General features: G+C 43.7%; 1 protein-coding gene across 1 annotated transcript in view; it reads right to left on the reverse strand.

Moving 5' to 3' along the window:
• Positions 1–20,085: 20,085 nt before the first annotated feature.
• DNER (delta/notch like EGF repeat containing) overlaps positions 20,086–21,959 on the reverse strand; it is a gene marked incomplete at both ends in the record, with an annotated part of 323,548 nt that continues 321,674 nt past the window's right edge. Inside the window, one exon of the mRNA XM_082841200.1 lies at positions 20,086–20,197. Within this exon, the coding sequence (XP_082697326.1) occupies positions 20,086–20,197 (112 nt within the window). The remainder of the gene's footprint in view (positions 20,198–21,959) is intronic.

Consider the following 21,959-nt stretch of genomic DNA (forward strand, 5'->3'; position numbering starts at 1 on the left):
AAAAGCTTAAACGCTCCCAGTAATAGCAAGTCCCTTCCCATAAACATCAATTCCCTTTCTTCACTTGGGGCCATGAGCAGCTTGGTATCTTCCAAAATGATAGATAGGAACCTCCCCTTCTTCCCACTAGCTGCTTGTCTTCCAGAACTGGTGATCAGGAAGCTGAGAAAACCCATCCACTTTTGCCAAAGTCCCTCAGGATTTAAAATTCGCACAAACCAGCAAGAAACAAAATGCCTGTATCCCAGTCAAAACAGCAGACACCAAAATGATGAGAAAAGAAAGACCAGCCCTGGGGCCCAGTTTCCTACCTCCCGGGGCAGGAGGCCCGTATGCCAGGTGAAATGCTGACAAGTGGCCCTGGGAGGCTCCTTGGCCAGCAGCCACCAGTTGGTGGCTTGATTTCAGCCACGGACATGCAGGAATGGTCTAAGGCAGTCATCCAGTAAGTTTGACCTCTCAGAGCTCAAGCACTTCTAGACCCCTCTGCGATGTGTTAACTAGCAACTCAGTACAGGGAATGATTCCTGGGAGCTGCCCAGTCTGTAGAAGCGCTCGTGTCCTATAACCCAAACGCACAGCTCCCCAAGCAGACGGTCCTTCCCAGCACACATTTTCCTATGTTGCTCCCCATTCCCTTTCATTTCTAACCCATAAATGGTACCTGGGGAAAATAAAGGGCTCCATCCTACCTGCTCATGGAATCAGTTACACCAAGACTAACTCCTGTTCAAACAGGCCCCAAATCCACGACAAGCAACGTGTAGGCGGGGAGAAAAAAGTGATGACGGGGGTTTTCGGAAGGGCACATGGGAAGGAAGTGGGGGCGGATGCTGGCCTTCTTCTGCCCAGGAAGCAAGCAGCTGCCTCGCCAGCCAGGATGTCCAGCCAGCGTTGGGCGACTTGAGCCTCCTACCAGAGACACACACAACCAGTGAGCCCTTGTCTTGCCTCCCGGCACTCCAGACGGCCTCTGCCAGGATGCTCCTGTGGTCCTGATCCAAACATGACCGATTACAGCCCAGAAAACTCTTGAAGACATCGGTCACCTCTGCACTTAAGACTATCAAATCCCATTTCTTCACTCAGGTCCCCTCTGCTCCTCGGACTCCACAAAATGTTTCCTGGGGCAAAGAGCCCATTTCACTGGGCTGCTTGAGCTCCCTGCGGTTCTCAGTGGCCACAATGACTCGTGTCAGCCATCCACCCACAGGCCTCCGTGGGCGAGGAGACCATCTGGCCACCGGGCACAGCACACATGGCGCCAGGCCGCCCTGGTCCCAACGCTCCTGGAGGACCTATGAGACAGGCGCCAAGTCCCAAGAAGCACAAAGTCACCTCTAGCTCCACGGGCTGCTTAGTTGGTTCACTCCCCAAACATGTCTTGAGCTCCTGATATATTCCGATGTATTCCATACCCTATACCTGCCAATGGAGGTACCAAACGTCCAAGTCTCTGCCTCAAGAGATAACTCCATTGTGAGAACCTTCATCTTCTTACCCGCAATGCCACATCCTGTGGTCTGACAAGAGGAACTCCTTAGTGAAACTAATGAAGATTTATGTACAGAGATGATCTTCGGAGTTTTACGGACAAGAGTGAAAAGTTGCAAGTCCCTTGAATGTCCAGTGATAAACATATGATTAAAATTTTAGAAAGTACGAAGAGAAATCTGTACTCCCATGCTCACTGCAGCATTATTCATAACGGCCAAGGTGTGAAAATAACCTAAATGTCCTTCAGCAGATGGTAGGATAAAGAAAATGAAGTATAGGGCTTCCCTGGTGGCGCAGTGGTTGAGAGTCCGCCTGCCGATGCAGGGGACACGGGTTCATGCCCCGGTCCGGGAAGATCCCACATGCCGCAGAGCGGTGGGCCCGTGAGCCATGGCCGCTGAGCCTGCGTATCCGGAGCCTGTGCTCCGCAACGGAAGAGGCCACAACAGTGAGAGGCCCGCGTACCGCAAAAAAAAAAAAAAAGAAAAAAAAAGAAAATGAAGTATATATACACAAAGGAATATGATTCAGCCATAAAAAAGAAGGAACTCTTTTCACCTTTGACAACATGGATAGAATTTGATGGCATTATGCTAAGTGAAATGGGCTGGACAGAGAAAGACAAATTCTTTTTTTTTTTTTGCAGTACGTGGGCCTCTCACTGTTGTGGCCTCTCCCGTTGTGGAGCACAGGCTCCAGACACGCAGGCTCAGCGGCCATGGCTCACGGGCCCAGCCGCTCTGCGGCATGTGGGATCTTCCCGGACCGGGGCACGAACCCGTGTCCCCTGCATCGGCAGGCAGACTCTCAACCACTGCGCCACCAGGGAAGCACGAAAGACAAATTCTGTATGGTATCACTTGTGTGTGCAACTGGGGTAGGGGGCCGTGGGGAGATGAGGATCCAAGGGTACAGACTTGGTATAAGATGAAGGTGTCTGAGGATCTAATGCACAGTGCAGTAACTATAGTTAATACTAGAGTCTGGTGGACCTGAAATTTGCTGAGACTAGTAAGTGTTCTCATCACAAGAAAACAATTACCTATGTGAGCTGACGACTGTGTTAATTATCTTGGAACTGGTAATCATTTTATATATATACATATATATATACATGTATATATATACACATACACACATTTTATATACTTTAAATATATATGATTATATGTCAATTATTCCTCAATAAACTTGGAAAAAGATTTTTTTAATTTTAGGGAGTAACCATTTTATAAGCTATTAGGTAGCGTTCATTCATTTGCTCATTTATTCATTCAACAAACACTCGTTGAGTACCTACCCTGCACCCGTCTGAAGTCCAGGCGCTGAGGAGACAGGTGTGAGTGAAAGACAGGAGGCTCCTGCTTTCCCACAGCTTCTAGTTTAATGGGATGCACGTGCACATGTGTGTATTTTGCAGTGATTAGTGTTAGGAGAAAACCAAGTGAGAAAGCTGTGAAGAGAGTGACAGGGGTTGCTCTTTAATACAGGTCATGGCAGGTCTCCCTGGGAAAGAAGTCTTTGAACAGCGACTTTAAAGCCTGTGTTTAATAAAGGGAAAACACTCCTGAAAAATAAATGTTTAATTAAAAATAGGTTAACAACCAGGCATCGGTAGGATTCCAGTTTTTTTCTTGAAGTTTATATGCACTACACGCATGCACTGAGCCAAAGCCTGGGAGAGCAATGGAATAACCCTCCGCATGCCGGCCCTTCCAGTCTCCCCACCACATCTGCCTCTGTAAGGCCAAAGGCATCATCACCATCCTCTGGTCTCTCTGCAGGTGTCACAGCTAGCTGGAGTGTGCCCAAGGATGGCTTTCTTCTTTGGGGGGGGGTCAAAGGGGAGCCTAATGCCCCCCTCTCATTAACGTTCTTTAACTTGACTGATCGATGTTTCATCCTTAATCTTGGGCACATGCCAGCTAAAACGAACTCCACACCAAGTTTCCTAAAGCCCTATCCTCCCCCTCCCGGCCCCTCCATCAGAAGGTGGCCCTTCCCAAGTCAATTTCAAAGCTGTGCCACCCCTCATGTGTAGGAGAGGATGGACTTTATAACTCCTGTGATGTCACCACCAGGCTGTGTACTCGCTATTTTGATAAGAGGAGAGTGGTACTTCATTGTTATTTTACTTTGACTTACAAGCGAATTGGAATTCCTTTCTCTCAAGAAATACATTTGTATTTCTTCTATAAGAAGAAATGTATTTTCTCAAGAAGTACATTTGTATTTCTTCTACAAATTGTCCATGTTCTTTTCCCACTACTCTATTGAATTTTAGGACTTTTCGTACTGACTTTTCTAAGCTTTTTATAGAAAAAGAATATTATCGGTGCTCTAAGGACGTCTGAGAAGACAGGTAATGGAAGAAGGCACAAAGGGAAAGAAGATGTATTTGTGTAAAATGTAAAGTCTTCTGCATCTTATTGAAAAATCGCCTAAAAATGGAAATGCAAATCCATTTGGAAAATATATTCATTGAAAGCAAATCTTTTTTTTTTTTTTTTTTTTTTTTTGCGGTACTCCGGCCTCTCACTGTTGTGGCCTCTCCCGTTGCGGAGCACAGGCTCCGGACGCGCAGGCTCAGCGGCCATGGCTCACGGGCCTAGCCGCTCCGCGGCATGTGGGATCCTCCCGGACCGGGGCACGAACCCGTGTCCCCTGCATCGGCAGGCGGACTCTCAACCACTGTGCCACCAGGGAAGCCCGAAAGCAAATCTTTTAAAGTACTTGTGCATCAACTGGACATGGACAGGGAATTTCTGGACATTTGGGACAATAAATAGAAAACAGATCCTAGAACTCAAGGATCTGAAAGGACTCTGAGAATCAGGGAGACAATGTGCCCGGTGCTGGACCACACGGCAGGGGAGTGACAGGCCATTGGGACAATCACCACGACCTCTCCTTGATGAACAAAACGGGACACTCAAAAGAAGCGGAAGTGGCCCAGTAGTAGCTTCTGCATTCTACACACTCTACAAAACCTCAAAACAGGATGCTCTGTCCACAGCAGCTCAAAATGCCTGCATTGTCACCAGGGTGGAAATCACGTGGGGCAAACCTTGCAACTTCAGATAAACCAAGCAGAGGGGACTTGTATGGACCAAGAGCTCTTAAGTCTCCCTATTGAGAACAGAGGGACTGCCCAGCAGAAGGATGCTGTGTGGACACAGAGGATAAGCCCAGAACAGAAGCCCTCATCAAGGACCCTCAGACAGATTTCAAGCTCTGCACATGGTGAAGGGTCTGTATGTCTGGACTTAGGAACAGGAGGACTTTTAAATATAGTAGTATAGCTTACTAATATGAATACGAAGACAAAATGTCAGTTCCCTGAAGAATCTGGTTATTTGGACAAATTAAAACTTGCTGGCTAACAAGGAAATAGCTCCCCCGAAGTCACCTCTATTTTGACATGTTCTCTGGTGACACTGCTGAATGCTGGGGATCCTTGTGAGGAGGAAACGTGCTCTGGGATGTAAGAGCAAAAGTGTGGAGCCAAGGCAAGATAGGAGCCAATGTTCACAGCAGCACTATTTACAATTGCCAAGATATGTAAGCAACATAAGCGTCCACCAACAGATCAATGGATAAAGAAGATGTGGTGTGTGTATACGATGGAATACTGCCCAGCCATAAAAAAAGAATGAAATTTTGCCATTTGCAGCAACATGGATGACCTGGAGGGTATTATGCTTAGTGAAATCAGTCAGACAGAGAAAGATAAATACTGCATTATATCACCTATATGTGGAATCTAAAAAATACAAAATAACTAGTGAATAAAACAAGCAGCAGCCTCACAGATACAGGGAACAAACTAGTGGTTACCAGTGGGGAGAGGGAAGGGGGGAGGGGCAATATAGGAGTAGGGAAAATAAGGGTTATTATGGGATTATATGAAATCATGTATGTGAAACTTTTGAAAATTGTAAAGCACTATAGAATTTAAAGAATCCTTCATTCTTTAAAAAAAAAAAAATAGACAAGATGGAAGAGCAAAGGCTTCCAGCAACTTTTATTTATTTGACAAACGACCCACTCCCAGAGCAAGGCTCAGAAAAGCTGAGTGAAGTGGAATTTGCAGGCACACCTGATTGCCAGATCCCCCCACTCCATCCTTATGTCCACAGTTTGACCAGCCAGTTATAATCACTGAGAGGTGCCCACAGGTCTGATAAAGACAAATCCAAGACCAGCCACCTTACTTCTGCCAACTTCCCTAGATCATTTCCTTGCCACAAGGGGATCTGAGATTAGCTATTATATTTGTCTGAGAGCATTTTGAACAGAAAGTTCTATTTTTTAATGCAAGTAAATTAAAGGTATAATTTATAGATTAAAATCCTGAGGTCTTTGGAAACTAGGAGATCAGTTATTTTCTGTCACAACTAGATTTAAGTGTGCAACTGTGCTGAAAAAAATTTCTCCATTTTTTTGAGCCTAGCCCTGGCCACTTGCAAGTTCACCTCCAGTGACAGAGGACCTTTAAAAGTGCACCGAGGGCCCCAGCTCCTGAGGGTGAATTGCTTGGCACGAATTCCTGTGCCAGTTGTATGGCATTAGCCAAACTGATGAGCAGAGTTCAAGGAGGACGGTCAGGGATGGAGCAGAAATAACCAGCAATCGTCTGTTTTACTATGCTCTCCCCCAAGATGAAAGCCTTCCCACTCTGAGCTGACCCAAAGGCCCTGCTCACGCAGCACGTCCAGCGCTGAGTACACAGAAAACCGTGTCTGGCTCTTCTACGTTCTATACCCCCAGCTCCCCTCCTACCCAAAGCTTTCAATACACCCCCTCCCCAACTGTGGTTCCTTGAAGATGATCGAGCTGAATCGATCGCTAGAACCTGGTCCAAAACTTAGCCCAAGGAAGGCCCAGAACAGAGGTCTGTGGATCATTCTCCGCTGAAGAAGGTCCTGAAGTTTGTTATTTTCACAAGTGTGCCAGTGATTTCCATCATCGGGCAAGCTTGGGAAATTGTGATTTGGTGCAAACACATAAATTTGAAGTAATGGAAATAAAAGAACTGGTACGGGAGTGTCGGGGGCAGGAAAGTATTTCCGGATGCTCCTCAGCCACTACCCCTCCCCCTGTAAGGGGACAGGAGAGGCACAGGAGGGAGCCTCAAAGACAACCAGTCCACAAATGATGGAGACACGTGATGCGTGGGACCAGGATAAAAGATAGAGTTTCACCTCAAAGGACCATACAATTGAGTTGCATAAACACCTAAACAAAACAGAAGGGGCTGAAGGAAAACTGCTTGGTGCCTTGGGCGCAATGGGTCTGGGAATGAGTCCTCCATGTGAGAAAATAGCTGGTAATTGGTCCTGTCTGCATATTAAGTGGTGATTGCCTTCAAGGGAGGTGCCGTGGAGATCACGCATCCTTTATGGAGGGGATCCAAATAGCTGTAGCCTTTCAAGAAAGGTTGACTCTGCTGAGCCCTGAAAATAAGGACCTGAAAAGCAACCAACCCACTTGTACAATAACCTTCAACTTAACCTTAGTTCACCTTAGGATTACCAACTACCTCCAAATTAGATGATTCCACATTTAAAACGGTTTCGATTGCAGTTCTTATTCTATCGCGCAAGTATTTCTCATCACTAGTGTCTGACTATTTAAGAATTAAAGTTAATCCATTTGCAGCACACCTAACAAGTCATACAAAGAACAAAGCATGTAATTCATGTCCCTCTCTGCCTGATTTGAGGAAAGGAAGCCTTTCCGTTGGCATATCCTCCTGTCCTGAAAGCCTTCTCTACTTCATTCCCAAGTTCTTAGCTGAAGCACTCACTGGTGAGTTGTCTGTAAGTTGAGCTGTGCTAACATGTCCATGTGGCAAACGAACAGTTATAGAAAGCAGCCTCTCCTGAAGCCAATTCCTGATCTCAACATACCAGCTGTTGTCTTCTGCAGGCACAGCTGACCTCAGGATGGCCAATGGAGACAAGGGCCCATTAGGAGTAATAATGAGTTACATGTATGGAATGCGTCCAACGTGCCAGGAGAAGGGCTGCTCATCCTTCCAGCTACACGAACCCATCTTTTGCTTCTTCTTAGCACTTGTTTCCCCTGACCTTGGGAAAGTCATCTTCCGGTCCTCCCGGCCGGGTCTCACGTGGCTCACCTATAGAGTAAGGGTTGAGCGGAGTAATTTCCAAACACCCTTCACCTCTCAACCACAGGAAGCCTGAGTCGTTAGGCAGAGCTTGGCTCTCTCTCTGAAAGTGCCTTCGTATCTATTGCCTGTCTCACATGGCCCAAAGCCATCGGCCAATTGAGAAGACAACAGCAAAGACCCTACGTCCACCCGCTCCAGGGGAAGCCTCCATCTCAAGCACAAAACTCAGAGCCAACTCCTCTCCTTTGTCTTCTGAACCGAGATTCAAAAGGGAGCTTCCCTGCACCCACTACTGTTAAAAGATACGGACACAGCATCCTTGGTGAAGCTCATGATACTCAGGATTGTGAGCAATTCCTGGCCCACATGCTGCCATGGCGCTTCTCTCCTCCCCTCACAAAGCAAACTAGAAAAGCTATTAGGGAAGGGCTAACTGGCATGCAACAGGCATTTAATAAATACTTGCTGAATTCAGGACATAATGAAGGTCTAATGAATTAGTGACGGGTGGGTAGGTGAGTGGGTAGAGGGAGGGAGGGAGAGATGGATGGAAGGATGGATGGAAGGATAGATAGATGGTGATTATGAATAGGAGCTCTGGTTCCATGTCTTAAAAACGGTGGGACTTTCGGAAAGCTATTTAAACTCTCTAGGACTTCGTTTCTGCACCTTAAAATGGCAGTAATAAAAGTTCCTGTCTCGTTGGATTCTTGTGAGGGTTAAAAGTGATAATTTGCATAAACTGATCAGCACTTTGGCCAGCTATTTTTATTGGAATATTGAGTGCAAGTCATCATATTACAAAGGAAATCTCGAATCACTCTAAATCATGAAAAAAGAAGACATTGAATACTTTAGAGTTAGTGGCATTTTGTTGCCTCCACACCCCTAGACCAATCATGAGACACCAGTGGGTTAGGAGTGGGTGTTTGAGAACACTACCTGTACAACAAGGGATGGGTGCTCAGAGAACATCTGTAACACGAATGGATGGAACGAACTGAATGAGTGAGAGAATGAATGGACAGATGAGGAAATGAAAAGGAATGGGAGATTGTCTAGTTCAGTAGTTCTCAACCAGGGATGATTTTGTCCTCCGGGGTATTTGACTATACCTGGAGACATTTTTGGTTGTCACAACCAGAAGATGCTACTGGTATCTAGTGGGTAGAAGTCAGAGACACTGCTCAACATCCTACAACACACAGGGCAGCCCACAAAAAAGAATAATGCAGACCAAAATATAATTAGCACAGAATTCAAGAAACCCTAGTCTACGTCATTGGTTTGGAAATGCTGCTCTTCCGTAGAATGTGTGTGTGGGTCTTTGTGTGTGTGTGTGTGTGTGTGTGTGTAAGCGTGTATGTGTGTGTGTGTTTTGAATAGTATGTCTAAAACTCAGTTTGATCTAAGGACCACTTTGATGTTTATTATACCCTTTCTGTCCTTAAGGGATGTACATCCACCTCACTGCAAGAAAGATCACGCTATAATGAGTTAAACTACAAGTCACCATGGAAGTCACATTTCTGAAAGACTGCAAGAGTCATTTGGCTCCAATATAAGGAAACCACAATATCAGAATTTCAAATTAAGGGGGCTTTTGACTTGGGAAAGTAGGAAATCGCCTTATTAAAAGATAATTTGGCCATGGAGTATTTTCCACATGGGCTAGTTTAATAATAAAAGGATTTCGATTTTGTGGACATCCTCTTTAGCAATTTGGAGATTTTCACATAAGCCAACAGAAAGATAACAACAATTGGTTTTCTGTTGGTCTGGGACTGTGTCTGTGGGTTAACTTTTAATCTGTGGATGAGAAAACTGTAATAACTAGCATGGAAACTTATCCAAGCAAAACCTACATTACAAAATCATGGAGCTGCTGATGCAATCCAGGAAACAAGGCTGATGACGTGCTAATTGAACCTCATTTCTGCTAGAACGCCCGCAGCACAGTCATCCTCCCCCACCAACACGTGACCTTCGCTTTCTTCCAGTCCTGGCACAAAACCACCCTACCCTCCACCCCAGAAGTCTTCTGGTCTCTGCCTACCTCTCCATCTTCAATTCACCCACTCTCCTTCTTGCATTATTTTTTTAGTGACCTTATTGTTTTTAAAAATTTATCGACTTTAAAAAATTTATGTATCATAAAATGCACAGATCTTAAGTGTATATAGTCTGATGACCTTTGACAAATATAGACTCTCTTGCTATCACTTAAATCAAGATGTAGACTAGTTCTGTATCCCAGAAATGCCCTTCTGGCCCCTCTCCAGTCAATCCCCTCATCCTCTGTACCCAGAGGCAGCTGCTGTTCAGATTTCTAGCACCATAAATTGGTCTTGCCTGATCTGGAATCTCACATAAACAGAACCATGAATTATGTCCTCTGCTGTGTCTGGCTCTTTGGCTCAACATTTATGCCTACAAGATTCTGATGTATTGCTACACATTTAAGTAGTTCTTTCCTTTTTATTGTTTAGTGGTATTCTATTGTATTGGAGACTATCGTGAGGAAAGTTGGTATAAACATTCTTCCACAAGACTTTTTTCAGCTCGTGCTTTTGCTGTTCTTGAGCGTTTACCCAGGAGTAAATCGCTGGGTCATAGAGCAATGCTTGCTTCTCCTGACCTTGCATGTTGATGCTCTAGCCTGACAGTTTTTTTTTAGTTCTTCAGAAGTACCTACTTTCATTCATTAGACTTCACGTATCTTCCCTTCACCTGGGTAATTCTTAACCATCCTCCAGATCCTGATTTCGATGTTACATATCAAGGAGCCTTCCCTGACTTCTACAGAAATTTACCAGGTTCTCCCCGCTAGGAGCTCCCATAACATCCTGGTATTGGAACCTGATGAAATGATGTATTTCAAATCTCTGTCTTCCTTCTGGCCTTTAACATCCATGGGGCAGGCATATATCTGAAGAAAATTCTAATTCAAAAAGATACACGCACTCTAGTGTTCACTGCAGCATTATTTACAATAGCCAATACAGGGAAGCAACCTAAATGTCCATCAAGGGATGAATGGATAAAGAAGACATGATATATTTATACAATGGAATATTACTCAGCCATAAAAAAGAATGAAATAATGCTATTTGCAGCAACATGGATGGACCCAGAGATTATCATACTAAGTGAAGGAAGTCAGACAGAGAAAGACAAATATATGATATTGCTTATATGTGGAATCTAAAAAAATGACACAAGTGGACTTATATACAAAACAGAAATAGACCCACAAACAAACAAACAAAAAAACTTATGGTTACCAAGGGGGAAAGGGGTGGGGAGGGATAAATCAGGACTCTGGGATTAACATATACACACTGCTATATCTATAACAGATAACCAGCAGGGACCTACTGTATAGCACAGGGAAATATACTCAGTATTTCGTAATAATCTAAAAGGGAAAAGAATCTGAAAAAAAAGAGATGTATATGAATGTATAACTGAATCACTTTGCTGTACACCTGAAACTAACACAACATTGTAAATCAACTCTACTTCAGTAAAAAAATCCATGGGGCAAGTATTATGTCTCTGTGGTATACAGCTAATAATTACATCTGACTCACTTAGTTCCCAGCACCAGCCTCATACGTGCTCATACATTAACACCTCTTGGATAGATGAGTGGATCAAAGGATGGGGAGATGAAGAGTATTGGAGATGGATTAAGCTAGACAGACTGCCTTCTATGGGATTCTTACGGGTCTTCCTATTTTCCCAGAGACCACTGGGGTGGGGGTAGTGAGCACATGGGGCCAAAGGGGCTGGGGACCAGGGCCCCTCAACCAAGTTCAATCAGATCATCTTGCTTATTTTAATCTGATTTATATATCACACTTCCAAGTAATATTTCATTGGAAGACAAGAATACCTTTTTGAAAACTAGCTTTTAAAATCACTGATCTAGTCATGGGCTCCCAACACAAACATCCCCAGGGGCCAGGAAATAATGTAACTAAGTCAAATAGGCAGGTTTTTTTGCATATCAAACACTACAAATAGCCTTCACTCCCACAAGGAACTATGCTCTCATTTTCCTCGAAACACACAGCCCACTTAATATAATAGGCAGTTACTTACTTTGAAGGCATAGCTACAGAAAAATGTTTATCCACAAAAAGAAAATAAAGCAAAAACGAAACAAACATAGCTGGACAAATAAGATTGTAAGTGGTAACTTACATTCATTTTTAGTACCAGGGAGACAATAGAGAGTGGTGGGGACTGTGTGCATCTATCTTAAAGGGGCAGCTTCACTTCAGTTTCAGTCACTTGCTGCCTTGTGGTAATGTGTGTGTGTGTGTGTGTGTGTGTGTGTGTGTGTGTGAGAGAGAGAGAGAGAGAGAGAGAGAGAGAGAGAGAGAGAGAGAGAGAGAGATGGAGTCAGACTCTCATTATTTTTAAATTTTGGTTTACACACATAGTATAGGATAAACAAAAACATATCTGTGGATCAAATAACAGGTATGAAAGTCAAGCCATAACCTCTGAAACTGGTCCAACTTCTCAATATCAAAAATGACAAAGCACAGACCTGGAGAGGTGAAATGACTCGCCCAGTTCTATCAGCTTGTTAGAGAAAGAGGTAAGATAAGGATCCAGGTTTGTAAACTCTCGGTCTAATGCTTCTTCATCTTTCCCACTCACTCTGGTCACTCCCTTGTCTATATGTTGATGTAGAGGACATTTCTGGTGGCCTCCTAGTATCATTCGTACCTTCTCCCATTGTAATGGCACAAAACGTTCAGGTGCTTCTCCCATCCCACCACTCACTGTATATTCCGTGTGTTCACGGGTGTGATGACGGCTTTCCCAGCTCTGTGATAATCCCATGCCCTTCAACAGTGATTGGTTCAGGAATCAGGTGAGTGCCTACACTTAGCCGGCCACGAGGAACGATTCCAAAGTGTGCATGAGATCCAATTTGGGCTGATGAGAGCTGAGTGATGTTTGGGAGATTCTGTGGAAGAAGTCCCCTCACTCCTAAGAGGGAGCCTCTGAGTCAACCTCCAGTTCATCCTCTAGATGTCCTGGCATTCATTCATTTCTTCAGCAGCCATTATGTGTCAAGCACTGTTCTAGACATTGTCAATATAGAACATGGATTTCAAATCATAGCAGGAAAAAACAGAAAATAAAGAACTGAAAAAGTAACTCAGTGTCATTCCAGATGGTGTCAAGTATGATGGAAAATATACAACATAAAAAGAAACAGAGTAGAGATGGGGTGAGTGGGTACACACCTATATAGGGCACGCAGAATATGTTAAGACAGAAACTATTAGAGCCATTCTGCCATCATGAGAGAAGCAGTCTGGTGATGAAGTCATTACACAGAGGAGGACAAGACCAAAGGAACTGCAAAGAAATACAGCCAGAACACCTAGATCAAGCTGGTCCTGAAGCTCGCATTGCTTCCAGACTAGCAGGTACAAGATTTCCCTATGGTTTAAGTTTGTGTGTGTGTGTGTGTGTGTGTGTGTAAATATATACATCACATATTCTTTACACATTCACCTGTTGATGGACACTCAGTTTGCTTCTACATCTTGGCAATTGTAAATAATGCTGCAGTGAACACTAGGGTGAATGTATCTTTTCCATCAGTGCCCCCATACTGTTTTCCATGGTGTCTGCCCCAATTCACATTCCCACCAACAGCAAACAAGAGGGTTCCCTTTTCTCCACATCCTTGCCAACATTTGTTACGTGTGGTCTTTTTGATGATGGCCATTCTGACAGGTATGAGGTGATATCTCACTGTGGTCCTGATTCGCATTTCCCTCGTGACTAGCAATGTTGAGCATCTTCTCATGTGCCTATTGGCCCTTTGTATCTCTTCTTCGGAAAGGAGACCACAGCACCTTAATTATTCCCCCATGGACAGTCTCCCATCCCTCTTTAACCCATTCTGCATTTTGCCATTCAATCAATTCAAACACTTTATAAAGATTTACTGAAGGTCTGGAGGCACACCAGGCAGTGGGGTGGTAGAGCTGAATAAGACAGAGTCGTTGCCCTGAAAGAGTTCACCATCTCCAGTGAGGATGGAGACACACACATTTACCGCACAGGCTCACACACAGGCCTACAGTATGCGAGCACGTGCTGGTTAAGCACGTTACTTCACTTACACCTCAGAAAGCTGCTCTAAAGCTGAGGTCAGCCAACTTTATCTGCAAAAGTCCAGAGAGTAAGTATTTCAAGCTTTGCTGTTCAAGATGTAAAATCAAGCATCCTGTGTAGATACTTGTATTATATATAACAAGAGAGGAAGCAAAGCTGCACAAATTGTTACGGATTCAAGTCAAAATAGAATACAAATTGAGTACAACTTTTTTGTGTAATACAAGTCTACTAAAGAGAAGAATGAAATCTTTTTGGAGGAGGCGGCGTTTTGCTTAATTGGGGTTCAAAATTAGTGTTTGCTGTCGTCCAATCAACTTCAAATGGTCATCTGTAAAAACCACTCTCCAAGGAACAGACTCTTTGGAGAAGTAGCTGATTCCAGGGCTGAGGCAGGACTTATAGAAGATAAGCCTAAAGCATCTTGTCATGCCGGAAAACAAGGAAATACTAACACACACACACAGTTACGGGGAATATCAAAGGGACACAGGAGCCGACTGGAAGAGCTCTCAATGGCCAAAGACAACAATGTGAATGACAAAATAATTAAAGGAGTATTAGATTATGCCCCAAAGTATATAATAAATATCCACGAGGCCATATTGGTATAAATAACTTATTGAATAAATAAATAAATGAGACAGCAATAGACACATCCGTACAGAAACATTCTAAATAATTTCTGTAACGACTCCCTGCTGGAGGACGTGCAGCGTAACTCCCAACTCCTTAAGTGTGCCTGCACACAGTGACCCAAAGGGCACAGGAGGGAGGAAGAAAAGAGTTCCGTGGCAGTGGAGAAGCCTAAGGAACACTATCTCAGCCGGTGATCAAGTCCACATCAGTGGTGCTAAGCCATGCGGAGAGGTCGGTACCATGTGATAAAAACGGCACTTTATCTCCATGGTCTTCATGGTCGCTGAGCCTGCGCGTCCGGAGCCTGTGCTCCGCAATGGGAGAGGCCACAGCACTGAGAGGCCCGCGTTCCGCAAAAACAAAAACAAAAACAAAAAGCAAGCTTTGGACATATTTGGCCTTTGGGCCATAGCATACCAACCCCTACTCTAAATTAGCTACTTTCATTCCTATTTTGTAGTTGAAGACACTGAGGTTGACGAGTAATTCAAATCTTATCAGAGTTCATCGAACCCTGTTATGACCAATTTCAAAGTCTGTGCCCTTTCTATCTGTAGCATAAGAAGATGCTTCTTGCCCTGCTCAAAGCCATTCATGACTCTTCGTGGACTCTAGGAAAATTCTGCACTCTACAGGCTGGTCATCCAGGCCGTCCACACCGGGACGCTCACTGACCTTCCAAGCCCCCTCTCCTCTTTCTTTCCACAGCCCCTGACTCTGATCTCTCCAAAGTATGACTGGTAAAACAATTCATCCAGTATTGCCTTATGACTCATTGTGTTATGAGCACATACACAACACAATTTCAAAAGCAGTTACATTGCTTTTGGCTGCAAGGACTAGAGTTCCCAATTTTAAATGGCTTAAACTGTCCATTAGAACATTCTGTGATGATGAACATAATCACTGATGGGGCCGTCCTACATGGCAGACTCAGTGCATGTGGCCACTGAGCGCTTGCAACGCGGCTAGTGCCAGTGAGGAGCTGAAGTTTTTATGTTACTTAACTCTAATCAAAGTTTAAATTTAATGAACCATATATGGCTAGTGGCGCTGACCACCACAGAAATGCAATGCAAATCAAAACTACAATGAGAAAGCACCTCACAACTCTTAGGATATCTAGTATCAAAAAGACAAGCATAAAAAACGCTGGCAAAGAAATCCTTATACAAGGGAACCCTTGTACACTGTTGGTGGGAATGTAAACTGATACAACCACCGTGGAAAACAGTATGGAGCTTCCTCAAGAAATGAGAAGTAGAACTACCACGTGATCCAGCAATCCCACTTCTGGGTATATTTCCAAAGGAAACAAAATCACTATCTCGAAAAGATTATCTGTACTCCCATGTTCATTGCAGCATAATTCACGATAGCCAAGTTATGGAAACAACCTAAGTGTCCATCAATAGATGAACAAATAAAGAAGATGTGGAATATTATTGTCTAAAATAGAAGAAAATCCTGTCATTTGCAAAAACATGGATGGGTCTGGAGGGGATTATCTTAAGTGGAACAAGCCAGACAGAGAAAAACAAATGCCTCATGGTATTACTTATATGTGGACTCTTACAAAAATCCAAACTCAAAGAAACAGAGAGTAGAAAATTGGCTGCCATGGGCTGGTGGGTGGGGAGATGGGGTGGGAATGGAGAGAGGTTGGTAAAAGGCTGAACAAACTTTCAGCCACAAGATGAATAAGGTCTGAGGATCTAATGTACGACATGGTGACTGTGGTTGATAAGACTGCATTGTATAATTGACATTTGCTAAGAGTAGCACTTAAATGTTCTCACACACACAGAGAAAAAAGGTAAATAGGGATGTGTTAATTAGCTTGACGCAGGGCATCCTTTCACATTGTATACGTGTATCAAATCATCACACTGGACACTAAATATCTTGCAACTGTATTTGTCAATTACACCTCAATAACACTGGGAAAAAAATAAAGTACTATTTTAACCACCCCCCCAAGAAAAAGCTCAATTTCATCACCAGGCACCAGCTCTCTCCCTTCTCCTCTGACAGCCTCAGAATTGCACAGCAGCCCCCACGGATGAGGGAGGTGTGCAGTCATTTCAAGCCTCTGGTCCTTACGTTAAAGCACACAAAAGCAAGAGTAATGGGCAACAAGAAGTCTGTACTCTGTACTCTCTCTCTTATCAGGGAGGAAAGGCGTTTTAGGAAGTCCAAGGAGATTTCCTTGAAGGTCCCACTGAACAACACTGAGCCACACGCTCACCCTAAAAGCAAAGGAAGCTGGGGGAGCAGATACCTGGCATTTCCACCCCACGGTGGGTTGAAAGAGGGGTAGAGAGATGGCAGTTGTGGGTGCATCCACAGTGTCTCCCAGGGTGATTGTGAGTGGTTACTTACAATTTTATAATTATTGAATGCACATCTTTCTTATGGTTTTTCTGTTTGCCCCAAGAAGTAAACTGTAAAGTCCTTTAACAGTAAAACTGTGACTTACTTATTTGCACCTGAAAAGGTTTTCAAGAGTTTTTTTTTTTAAACTGACCAACAACATTGTTTGGAAAGAGAATCGATTCAGACTCCCAGCCACCCTTCAGTTCTTGGAGAAAATCACAGCCAGGCCAAATGGTTCAAAAAATTATAGTCCCATGAAATGAAGCAGCAGAATGCCATTAGCGTAGGGGCACAGCTGGTGATCCAAGGCCAGCCTGACGTTACTAAGTAGAGACCTGGGTACAAATGTCAAAGAAACCGGCTCTTGGAAATTAAATTTAAACCACTTGGAAATGATTTATCCGTGTATGCCATTTCCTTGCAAGAATAAAGAGCTCTGAAGAAAAACCACAAAATGAGCTGGAGACACTGCTGGACCATTTCTAGGGGGCGGGGATCCCTGCTGTTACATACAGTTGCCCTGTCTTGTGAGAACCCTCACAGCAGAACAGGGCAAATTCCAGCTCTGCTAAGTTGTGAGACTATCACCAGTTCCACAAGTCCTGGGTGGTGCTTTACTCTTGCTCATTAAATGCTTTTTTTCACAAAGACAGCAAAGTAACAACTTCAACAAGATGGCGGAGTGTCTGACACATTCGGGGCTGTACTCCAACCTTTCCCGTAACTCCTCCACCATCCTCGGTGCATTGACTGCAGACCACAGATACTAAGCTTATTAACCTCCCTTGCGGTGTGGTCTGTATCTAAAATGAGAACAAAAGCAACAGCAGTAATAGCTAACCTGCTGAATGCTTAATGCATGCTGGAGGTGGGCTAAGTGATTTACATCCATTCTGGTATTTAATTCTCACAATGACCCTCCAAGGGAGGTCCTATCCTTATCCCCATTTTCCAAATGACTGAAGTGTAGGCTCAGAGAGTTCCATGTCCAAAGTTGTTAGCAAGTAAACGGTTGAAGCAAGATTCCGATCCACTCTGCTACGAACAAGCGGCTGGATGGCAATGTTTACCTTTCCTTCACGGGGCTCTTCAAAGTATAATTCTGTACTTGTGTGATTATCAGATGAAGGTCTGGTTCAAAACAAGCTGTGAACCCCGGAACGAGAATCTTTCTGTGAGGTCCTCGTTGCTCACCATCTGCCTAACACAGCACAAGTGCACAGTGAGAGGTATTATTACGAATGTCCAAATGAATAAGCGAAGGTCTTTAAATGGGTCTGGGGTTTGCCTCAGACTGTCAGAAGGCAGATGAGTCAGCTCTCAACCTGAATGAGTGGGTTCCATTAAATTGCTTTAAAAAGACAAATTATAATCGATAAAAGACCAATAAAGGGGTATCACGTCTAATGAATTTAAAAATTTGGAAGACTGAAAATTATTTGAGAGGGTGTGATGGAAGCAGCTTCCAAATGAAGGTCCCGGCACGACTGACATTGCCCTTGGCACGTGGAGGAATCAACAGGAAGATGGAGTTTAACTTTCGCGGCTTCCAGGCCGTCTCTCGTGGAGGGAGGTCTCCGTGCACTGCACAGCCAAGTCTTCCTCCAGAAGACGGAAGGCCCGCATGTGTTCCCACGGATGCTCCACCAGCCCCACTCACATTTTGTTCTTACTTCACTTCCTAACACTTAAACAAACTAAAAACATTACCATAGTGCACCATATCATTTAATAATCAGAGTGTGGCTGTATTGCTATGTTGCTTGTAGGATTGGGGACAGATGTTTCAAGGGAAGAGAAGGAAGGAAAAGCATCTTAAATACTTCTTTTTGCCTAAACCCCTCCCTTGCACCTGGTTTCAGGGCTTCTCTTGGTCTTACCAAACGGTCCCATGTGAAGACAAAGTAGGTTTTTTTAAAAAGACCTGGATGCAAAATGGAATTGAATATAGGGGTGGCTATAAGCTGCCTTCCAGTTTCTAAGGACCTAGGTGCTGTTTGCTAAGGCAATTTCATTTGGCCCCCATAGGAGAACGACGTATATGTTCCTCGAAGCTGTAGGTTCTCTGCACGTCACGTCTAGAAGTGTTTCTCAATTTCAATGCACCTCAATAGTTCTACGGGCTGCATTTCACTGGCAAATTCTGATGCAAGAGTTAAGATGCGAATTCTTGTTATTTCTTCCACCTTTCATGTTTACAAGACAGTATAGCTGGTTCCCTGACAATTGGGAAGCCAGGAGTGCTCCCAGGAGGCACAGGGAATGGCTCCAGCAGCCACCAAAACGTACTCCTTGGAACATATAAAATGGAAAAGACAGTAGGATTGTTTGTTTGATAATCAGTATCAAACCCAAACGTTTTACGTGATTTTAAAAAAAAAAGAGAGAGACAAGTGCATCCTTGACTTGGTAACATTTATTCAGTATTCTTTGAAATTAGCAAGAATAGGAAGAAGCACATATCAATCAAATACAGCCACAAAAATGTCCTGGATATAAATAAAGATGCACTATGAGAAATACTCACTACTGAAGGAACAGGTACGCTCTTACATTTACTACCCCTTAGCAAGGAACAACTATAAAAACCTTGACTTGTAAAGGAAAATACAGATTCAATTTGATCATAATTTGCCTCACTAGGCCCTGTCATCATGTATGTTTTCAAGGCCTAGCCTGACAAATGTTACGAAAATGACAAAAAGAAACTCAAGCGAATGTTTCCAGTTTCCGCAACGTTCAACGAAACAGTGCAGAAATAAGTTACTTACCCATGCACAGAGTAAGGCAAAGGCTAATTTCATAAGGGTTAGGAATAATAAATTTAACTAGGTTCTTTTTCACAGGACAAACACTTCAGACTTCTTTTTAAGTAATGGGTATACTGTATTATGGTTCATACTCTACATGTGTTTCCTAACTCTACTCAAAAAGCCAACACTCACATGTCAAAGACGAACTTGTCCTCGCTTAGACTTATTCTGTAACAACCGCAGAAAACAATCTGGGTTTCGTGATAATATCTACCGTGGAAAGTGCACACACTAGTTGAAGCATATAGTTTAGAGAGCTGCAAGTATGTTAAAATGTAGTCTAATGGATGCCGCAAATTCCGTTTTTAAAATATTTTTTTCAAACCAAAAGCTGCAGAAAATTAGTTCTTAAATATTCTACCGAGAACTCTTGAGCAGCGAACGTTTTAAATTTCTTAAGCTTTTCATTTTCTTAAAAATAGTTAAATGAATGTAGTAGCCCATCTTTTTGAAAAATAATCCCCCAAAAGATTACAAATCTTTTGTTTTAATCAGTGTGACCAAGGGCTTGTCATCGGGGCTGTAATCCTCATAGGCGATGGGGGTCACATCATACATCGCAGGCCGGGATTTCTTTCCAAACCTGAAATCACAGGGAGGGAGGACTCTGGTTAGAGAACTGTTGGCTCTCAAGTCCTGTTAAAGGTAATTGGTGACAATAACTTATCTTCAAGGATCAAATGGAACTATAAAAGTACTCTCAGATATCCTCTCTAGCTAGTACAGAAATTTAAGACTTCTTGATATTAACATTGAATGAGTATAAATATTAGCCTTTGGCGTGGGAGGGCAAAAATTGGATTTCACAGAACGTAGAGTCCAAATTAATAGCGAAGCTTGTCGGTTAAATCTTGGAAGAGCAGTCAGGCGTGACGGCTCTACAATAGGTTTCCAGAAAACATGTATCGATTTGTCTTCTTCTCAGACCCAGAGCGATTTGGAGAGGCAAGTTTATTTGACGTCCACTCTAGTGCCTGGAATGCAGAGTGGCAGGGTGGGCTTCTCTGCACTGTGTACAGCCTCTCCCCTGGGACTTGCAGGAGGGCTGTGAGGGCTCAGAGGCCACCTGAGGTCCCAGGACAGAGAAAGGCAGAGAGAGGAAATGACTTCAAATAACAAGGTGTTAGTCTACAATCTGTGCGGGCACCGCCCATCCCATGGCATCCACCTATCACTCCCCAACGCCCATGTACACACAGGCCATCCTTTCTTCTCTGAGCACAAAGCCATTGTCCCAACAGGCTTGTATATATCAAAAAACCCCTTGACAGCAGGACTGAAGCGCAGAAGCCAGGAGCGTCAAAATCCAATTTCAGGACTTCCCACCAAACCAGTGTTAAAACGGCGATTCTTCAAATAAAGCCAATTCAACTTCTGGGTGGTCTCTTCCCTTTCAAGACCTCACCTTCCCTAAAGGCCCCTGGAGGGCAATAGGATTTAAACAATCTTCCCCACTAGCCCGCCACCCCTCCTCCCTTTTATAAACAACATCTTTTAACTGTTTCAAGTCCAATGGAGCCTATTAAAAAAGAAATTTTAAAAGAATCTCAAATTTTGAAAGGATTGCCAGGATGGGCCCCCAAGGACTTCTCCGGGCTTATTTCCCATGGCTTTAATCCCATCTCCCCACCTTTCTATCTCTTCTTTTTATATCTTGGAAAGTCTGTCTTCTCACATACAGAGATGAGAAGTAGAATCAAGTGGGAAGTGAGAAAACGTTGCCTTCTTCATATGATCTCTTATTTTTAAACATTCATCAATCTTGTATTCCGATTCACTCAAGATTTATTGGCCTTCCGGAGTTGCAAAGGCACAAATCATGCCAGATAGGCACCCAGCAAAGTGCAAAGATAAAGAGTTAAAGCATTCTGCCACCGAGAAGCCACAGCTCCTGAGGCACTATTAAAAAGTCTTCAATGAAATTATGTCTAACATGTTAGCCTCACCGAAGGTCCGGAGTTGTGTGGGCATAAATGTGGATTGGACTCCAGCCTGAGGTCTGTGTATCTAAACTGACTGAGGTCTGCACAATCTGAGAAGAGGAAAAGGGCAACAATATAAAAGCCAACGGGCTCTTAACACTTTCTCCCAAGTCTGAAGATTTCGGAGGTTACTTAAAGGAGGAAGCATTTTGACAACCTATTTCTCATAAAATAGCTAGATACACCGGCAACAATATGCCACCAATAATATTAACTTAATTAATTAAAAAAATCAGGAAATCCCAGTGTAAAGCTCTCTGTATCCAAACATGGTAACCACGGGACGCTTTCCTGCAGGAACTCCAATGGGAGTGTCGTCGCATCCTATGCAGCCTGTGAATCAATCGGTTAGCCAGCAGGAAA

This window comes from Leucopleurus acutus, assembly GCF_964270905.1.
Source record: "Leucopleurus acutus genome assembly, chromosome: 6".
NCBI classification, from domain to species: domain Eukaryota; kingdom Metazoa; phylum Chordata; class Mammalia; order Artiodactyla; family Delphinidae; genus Leucopleurus; species Leucopleurus acutus.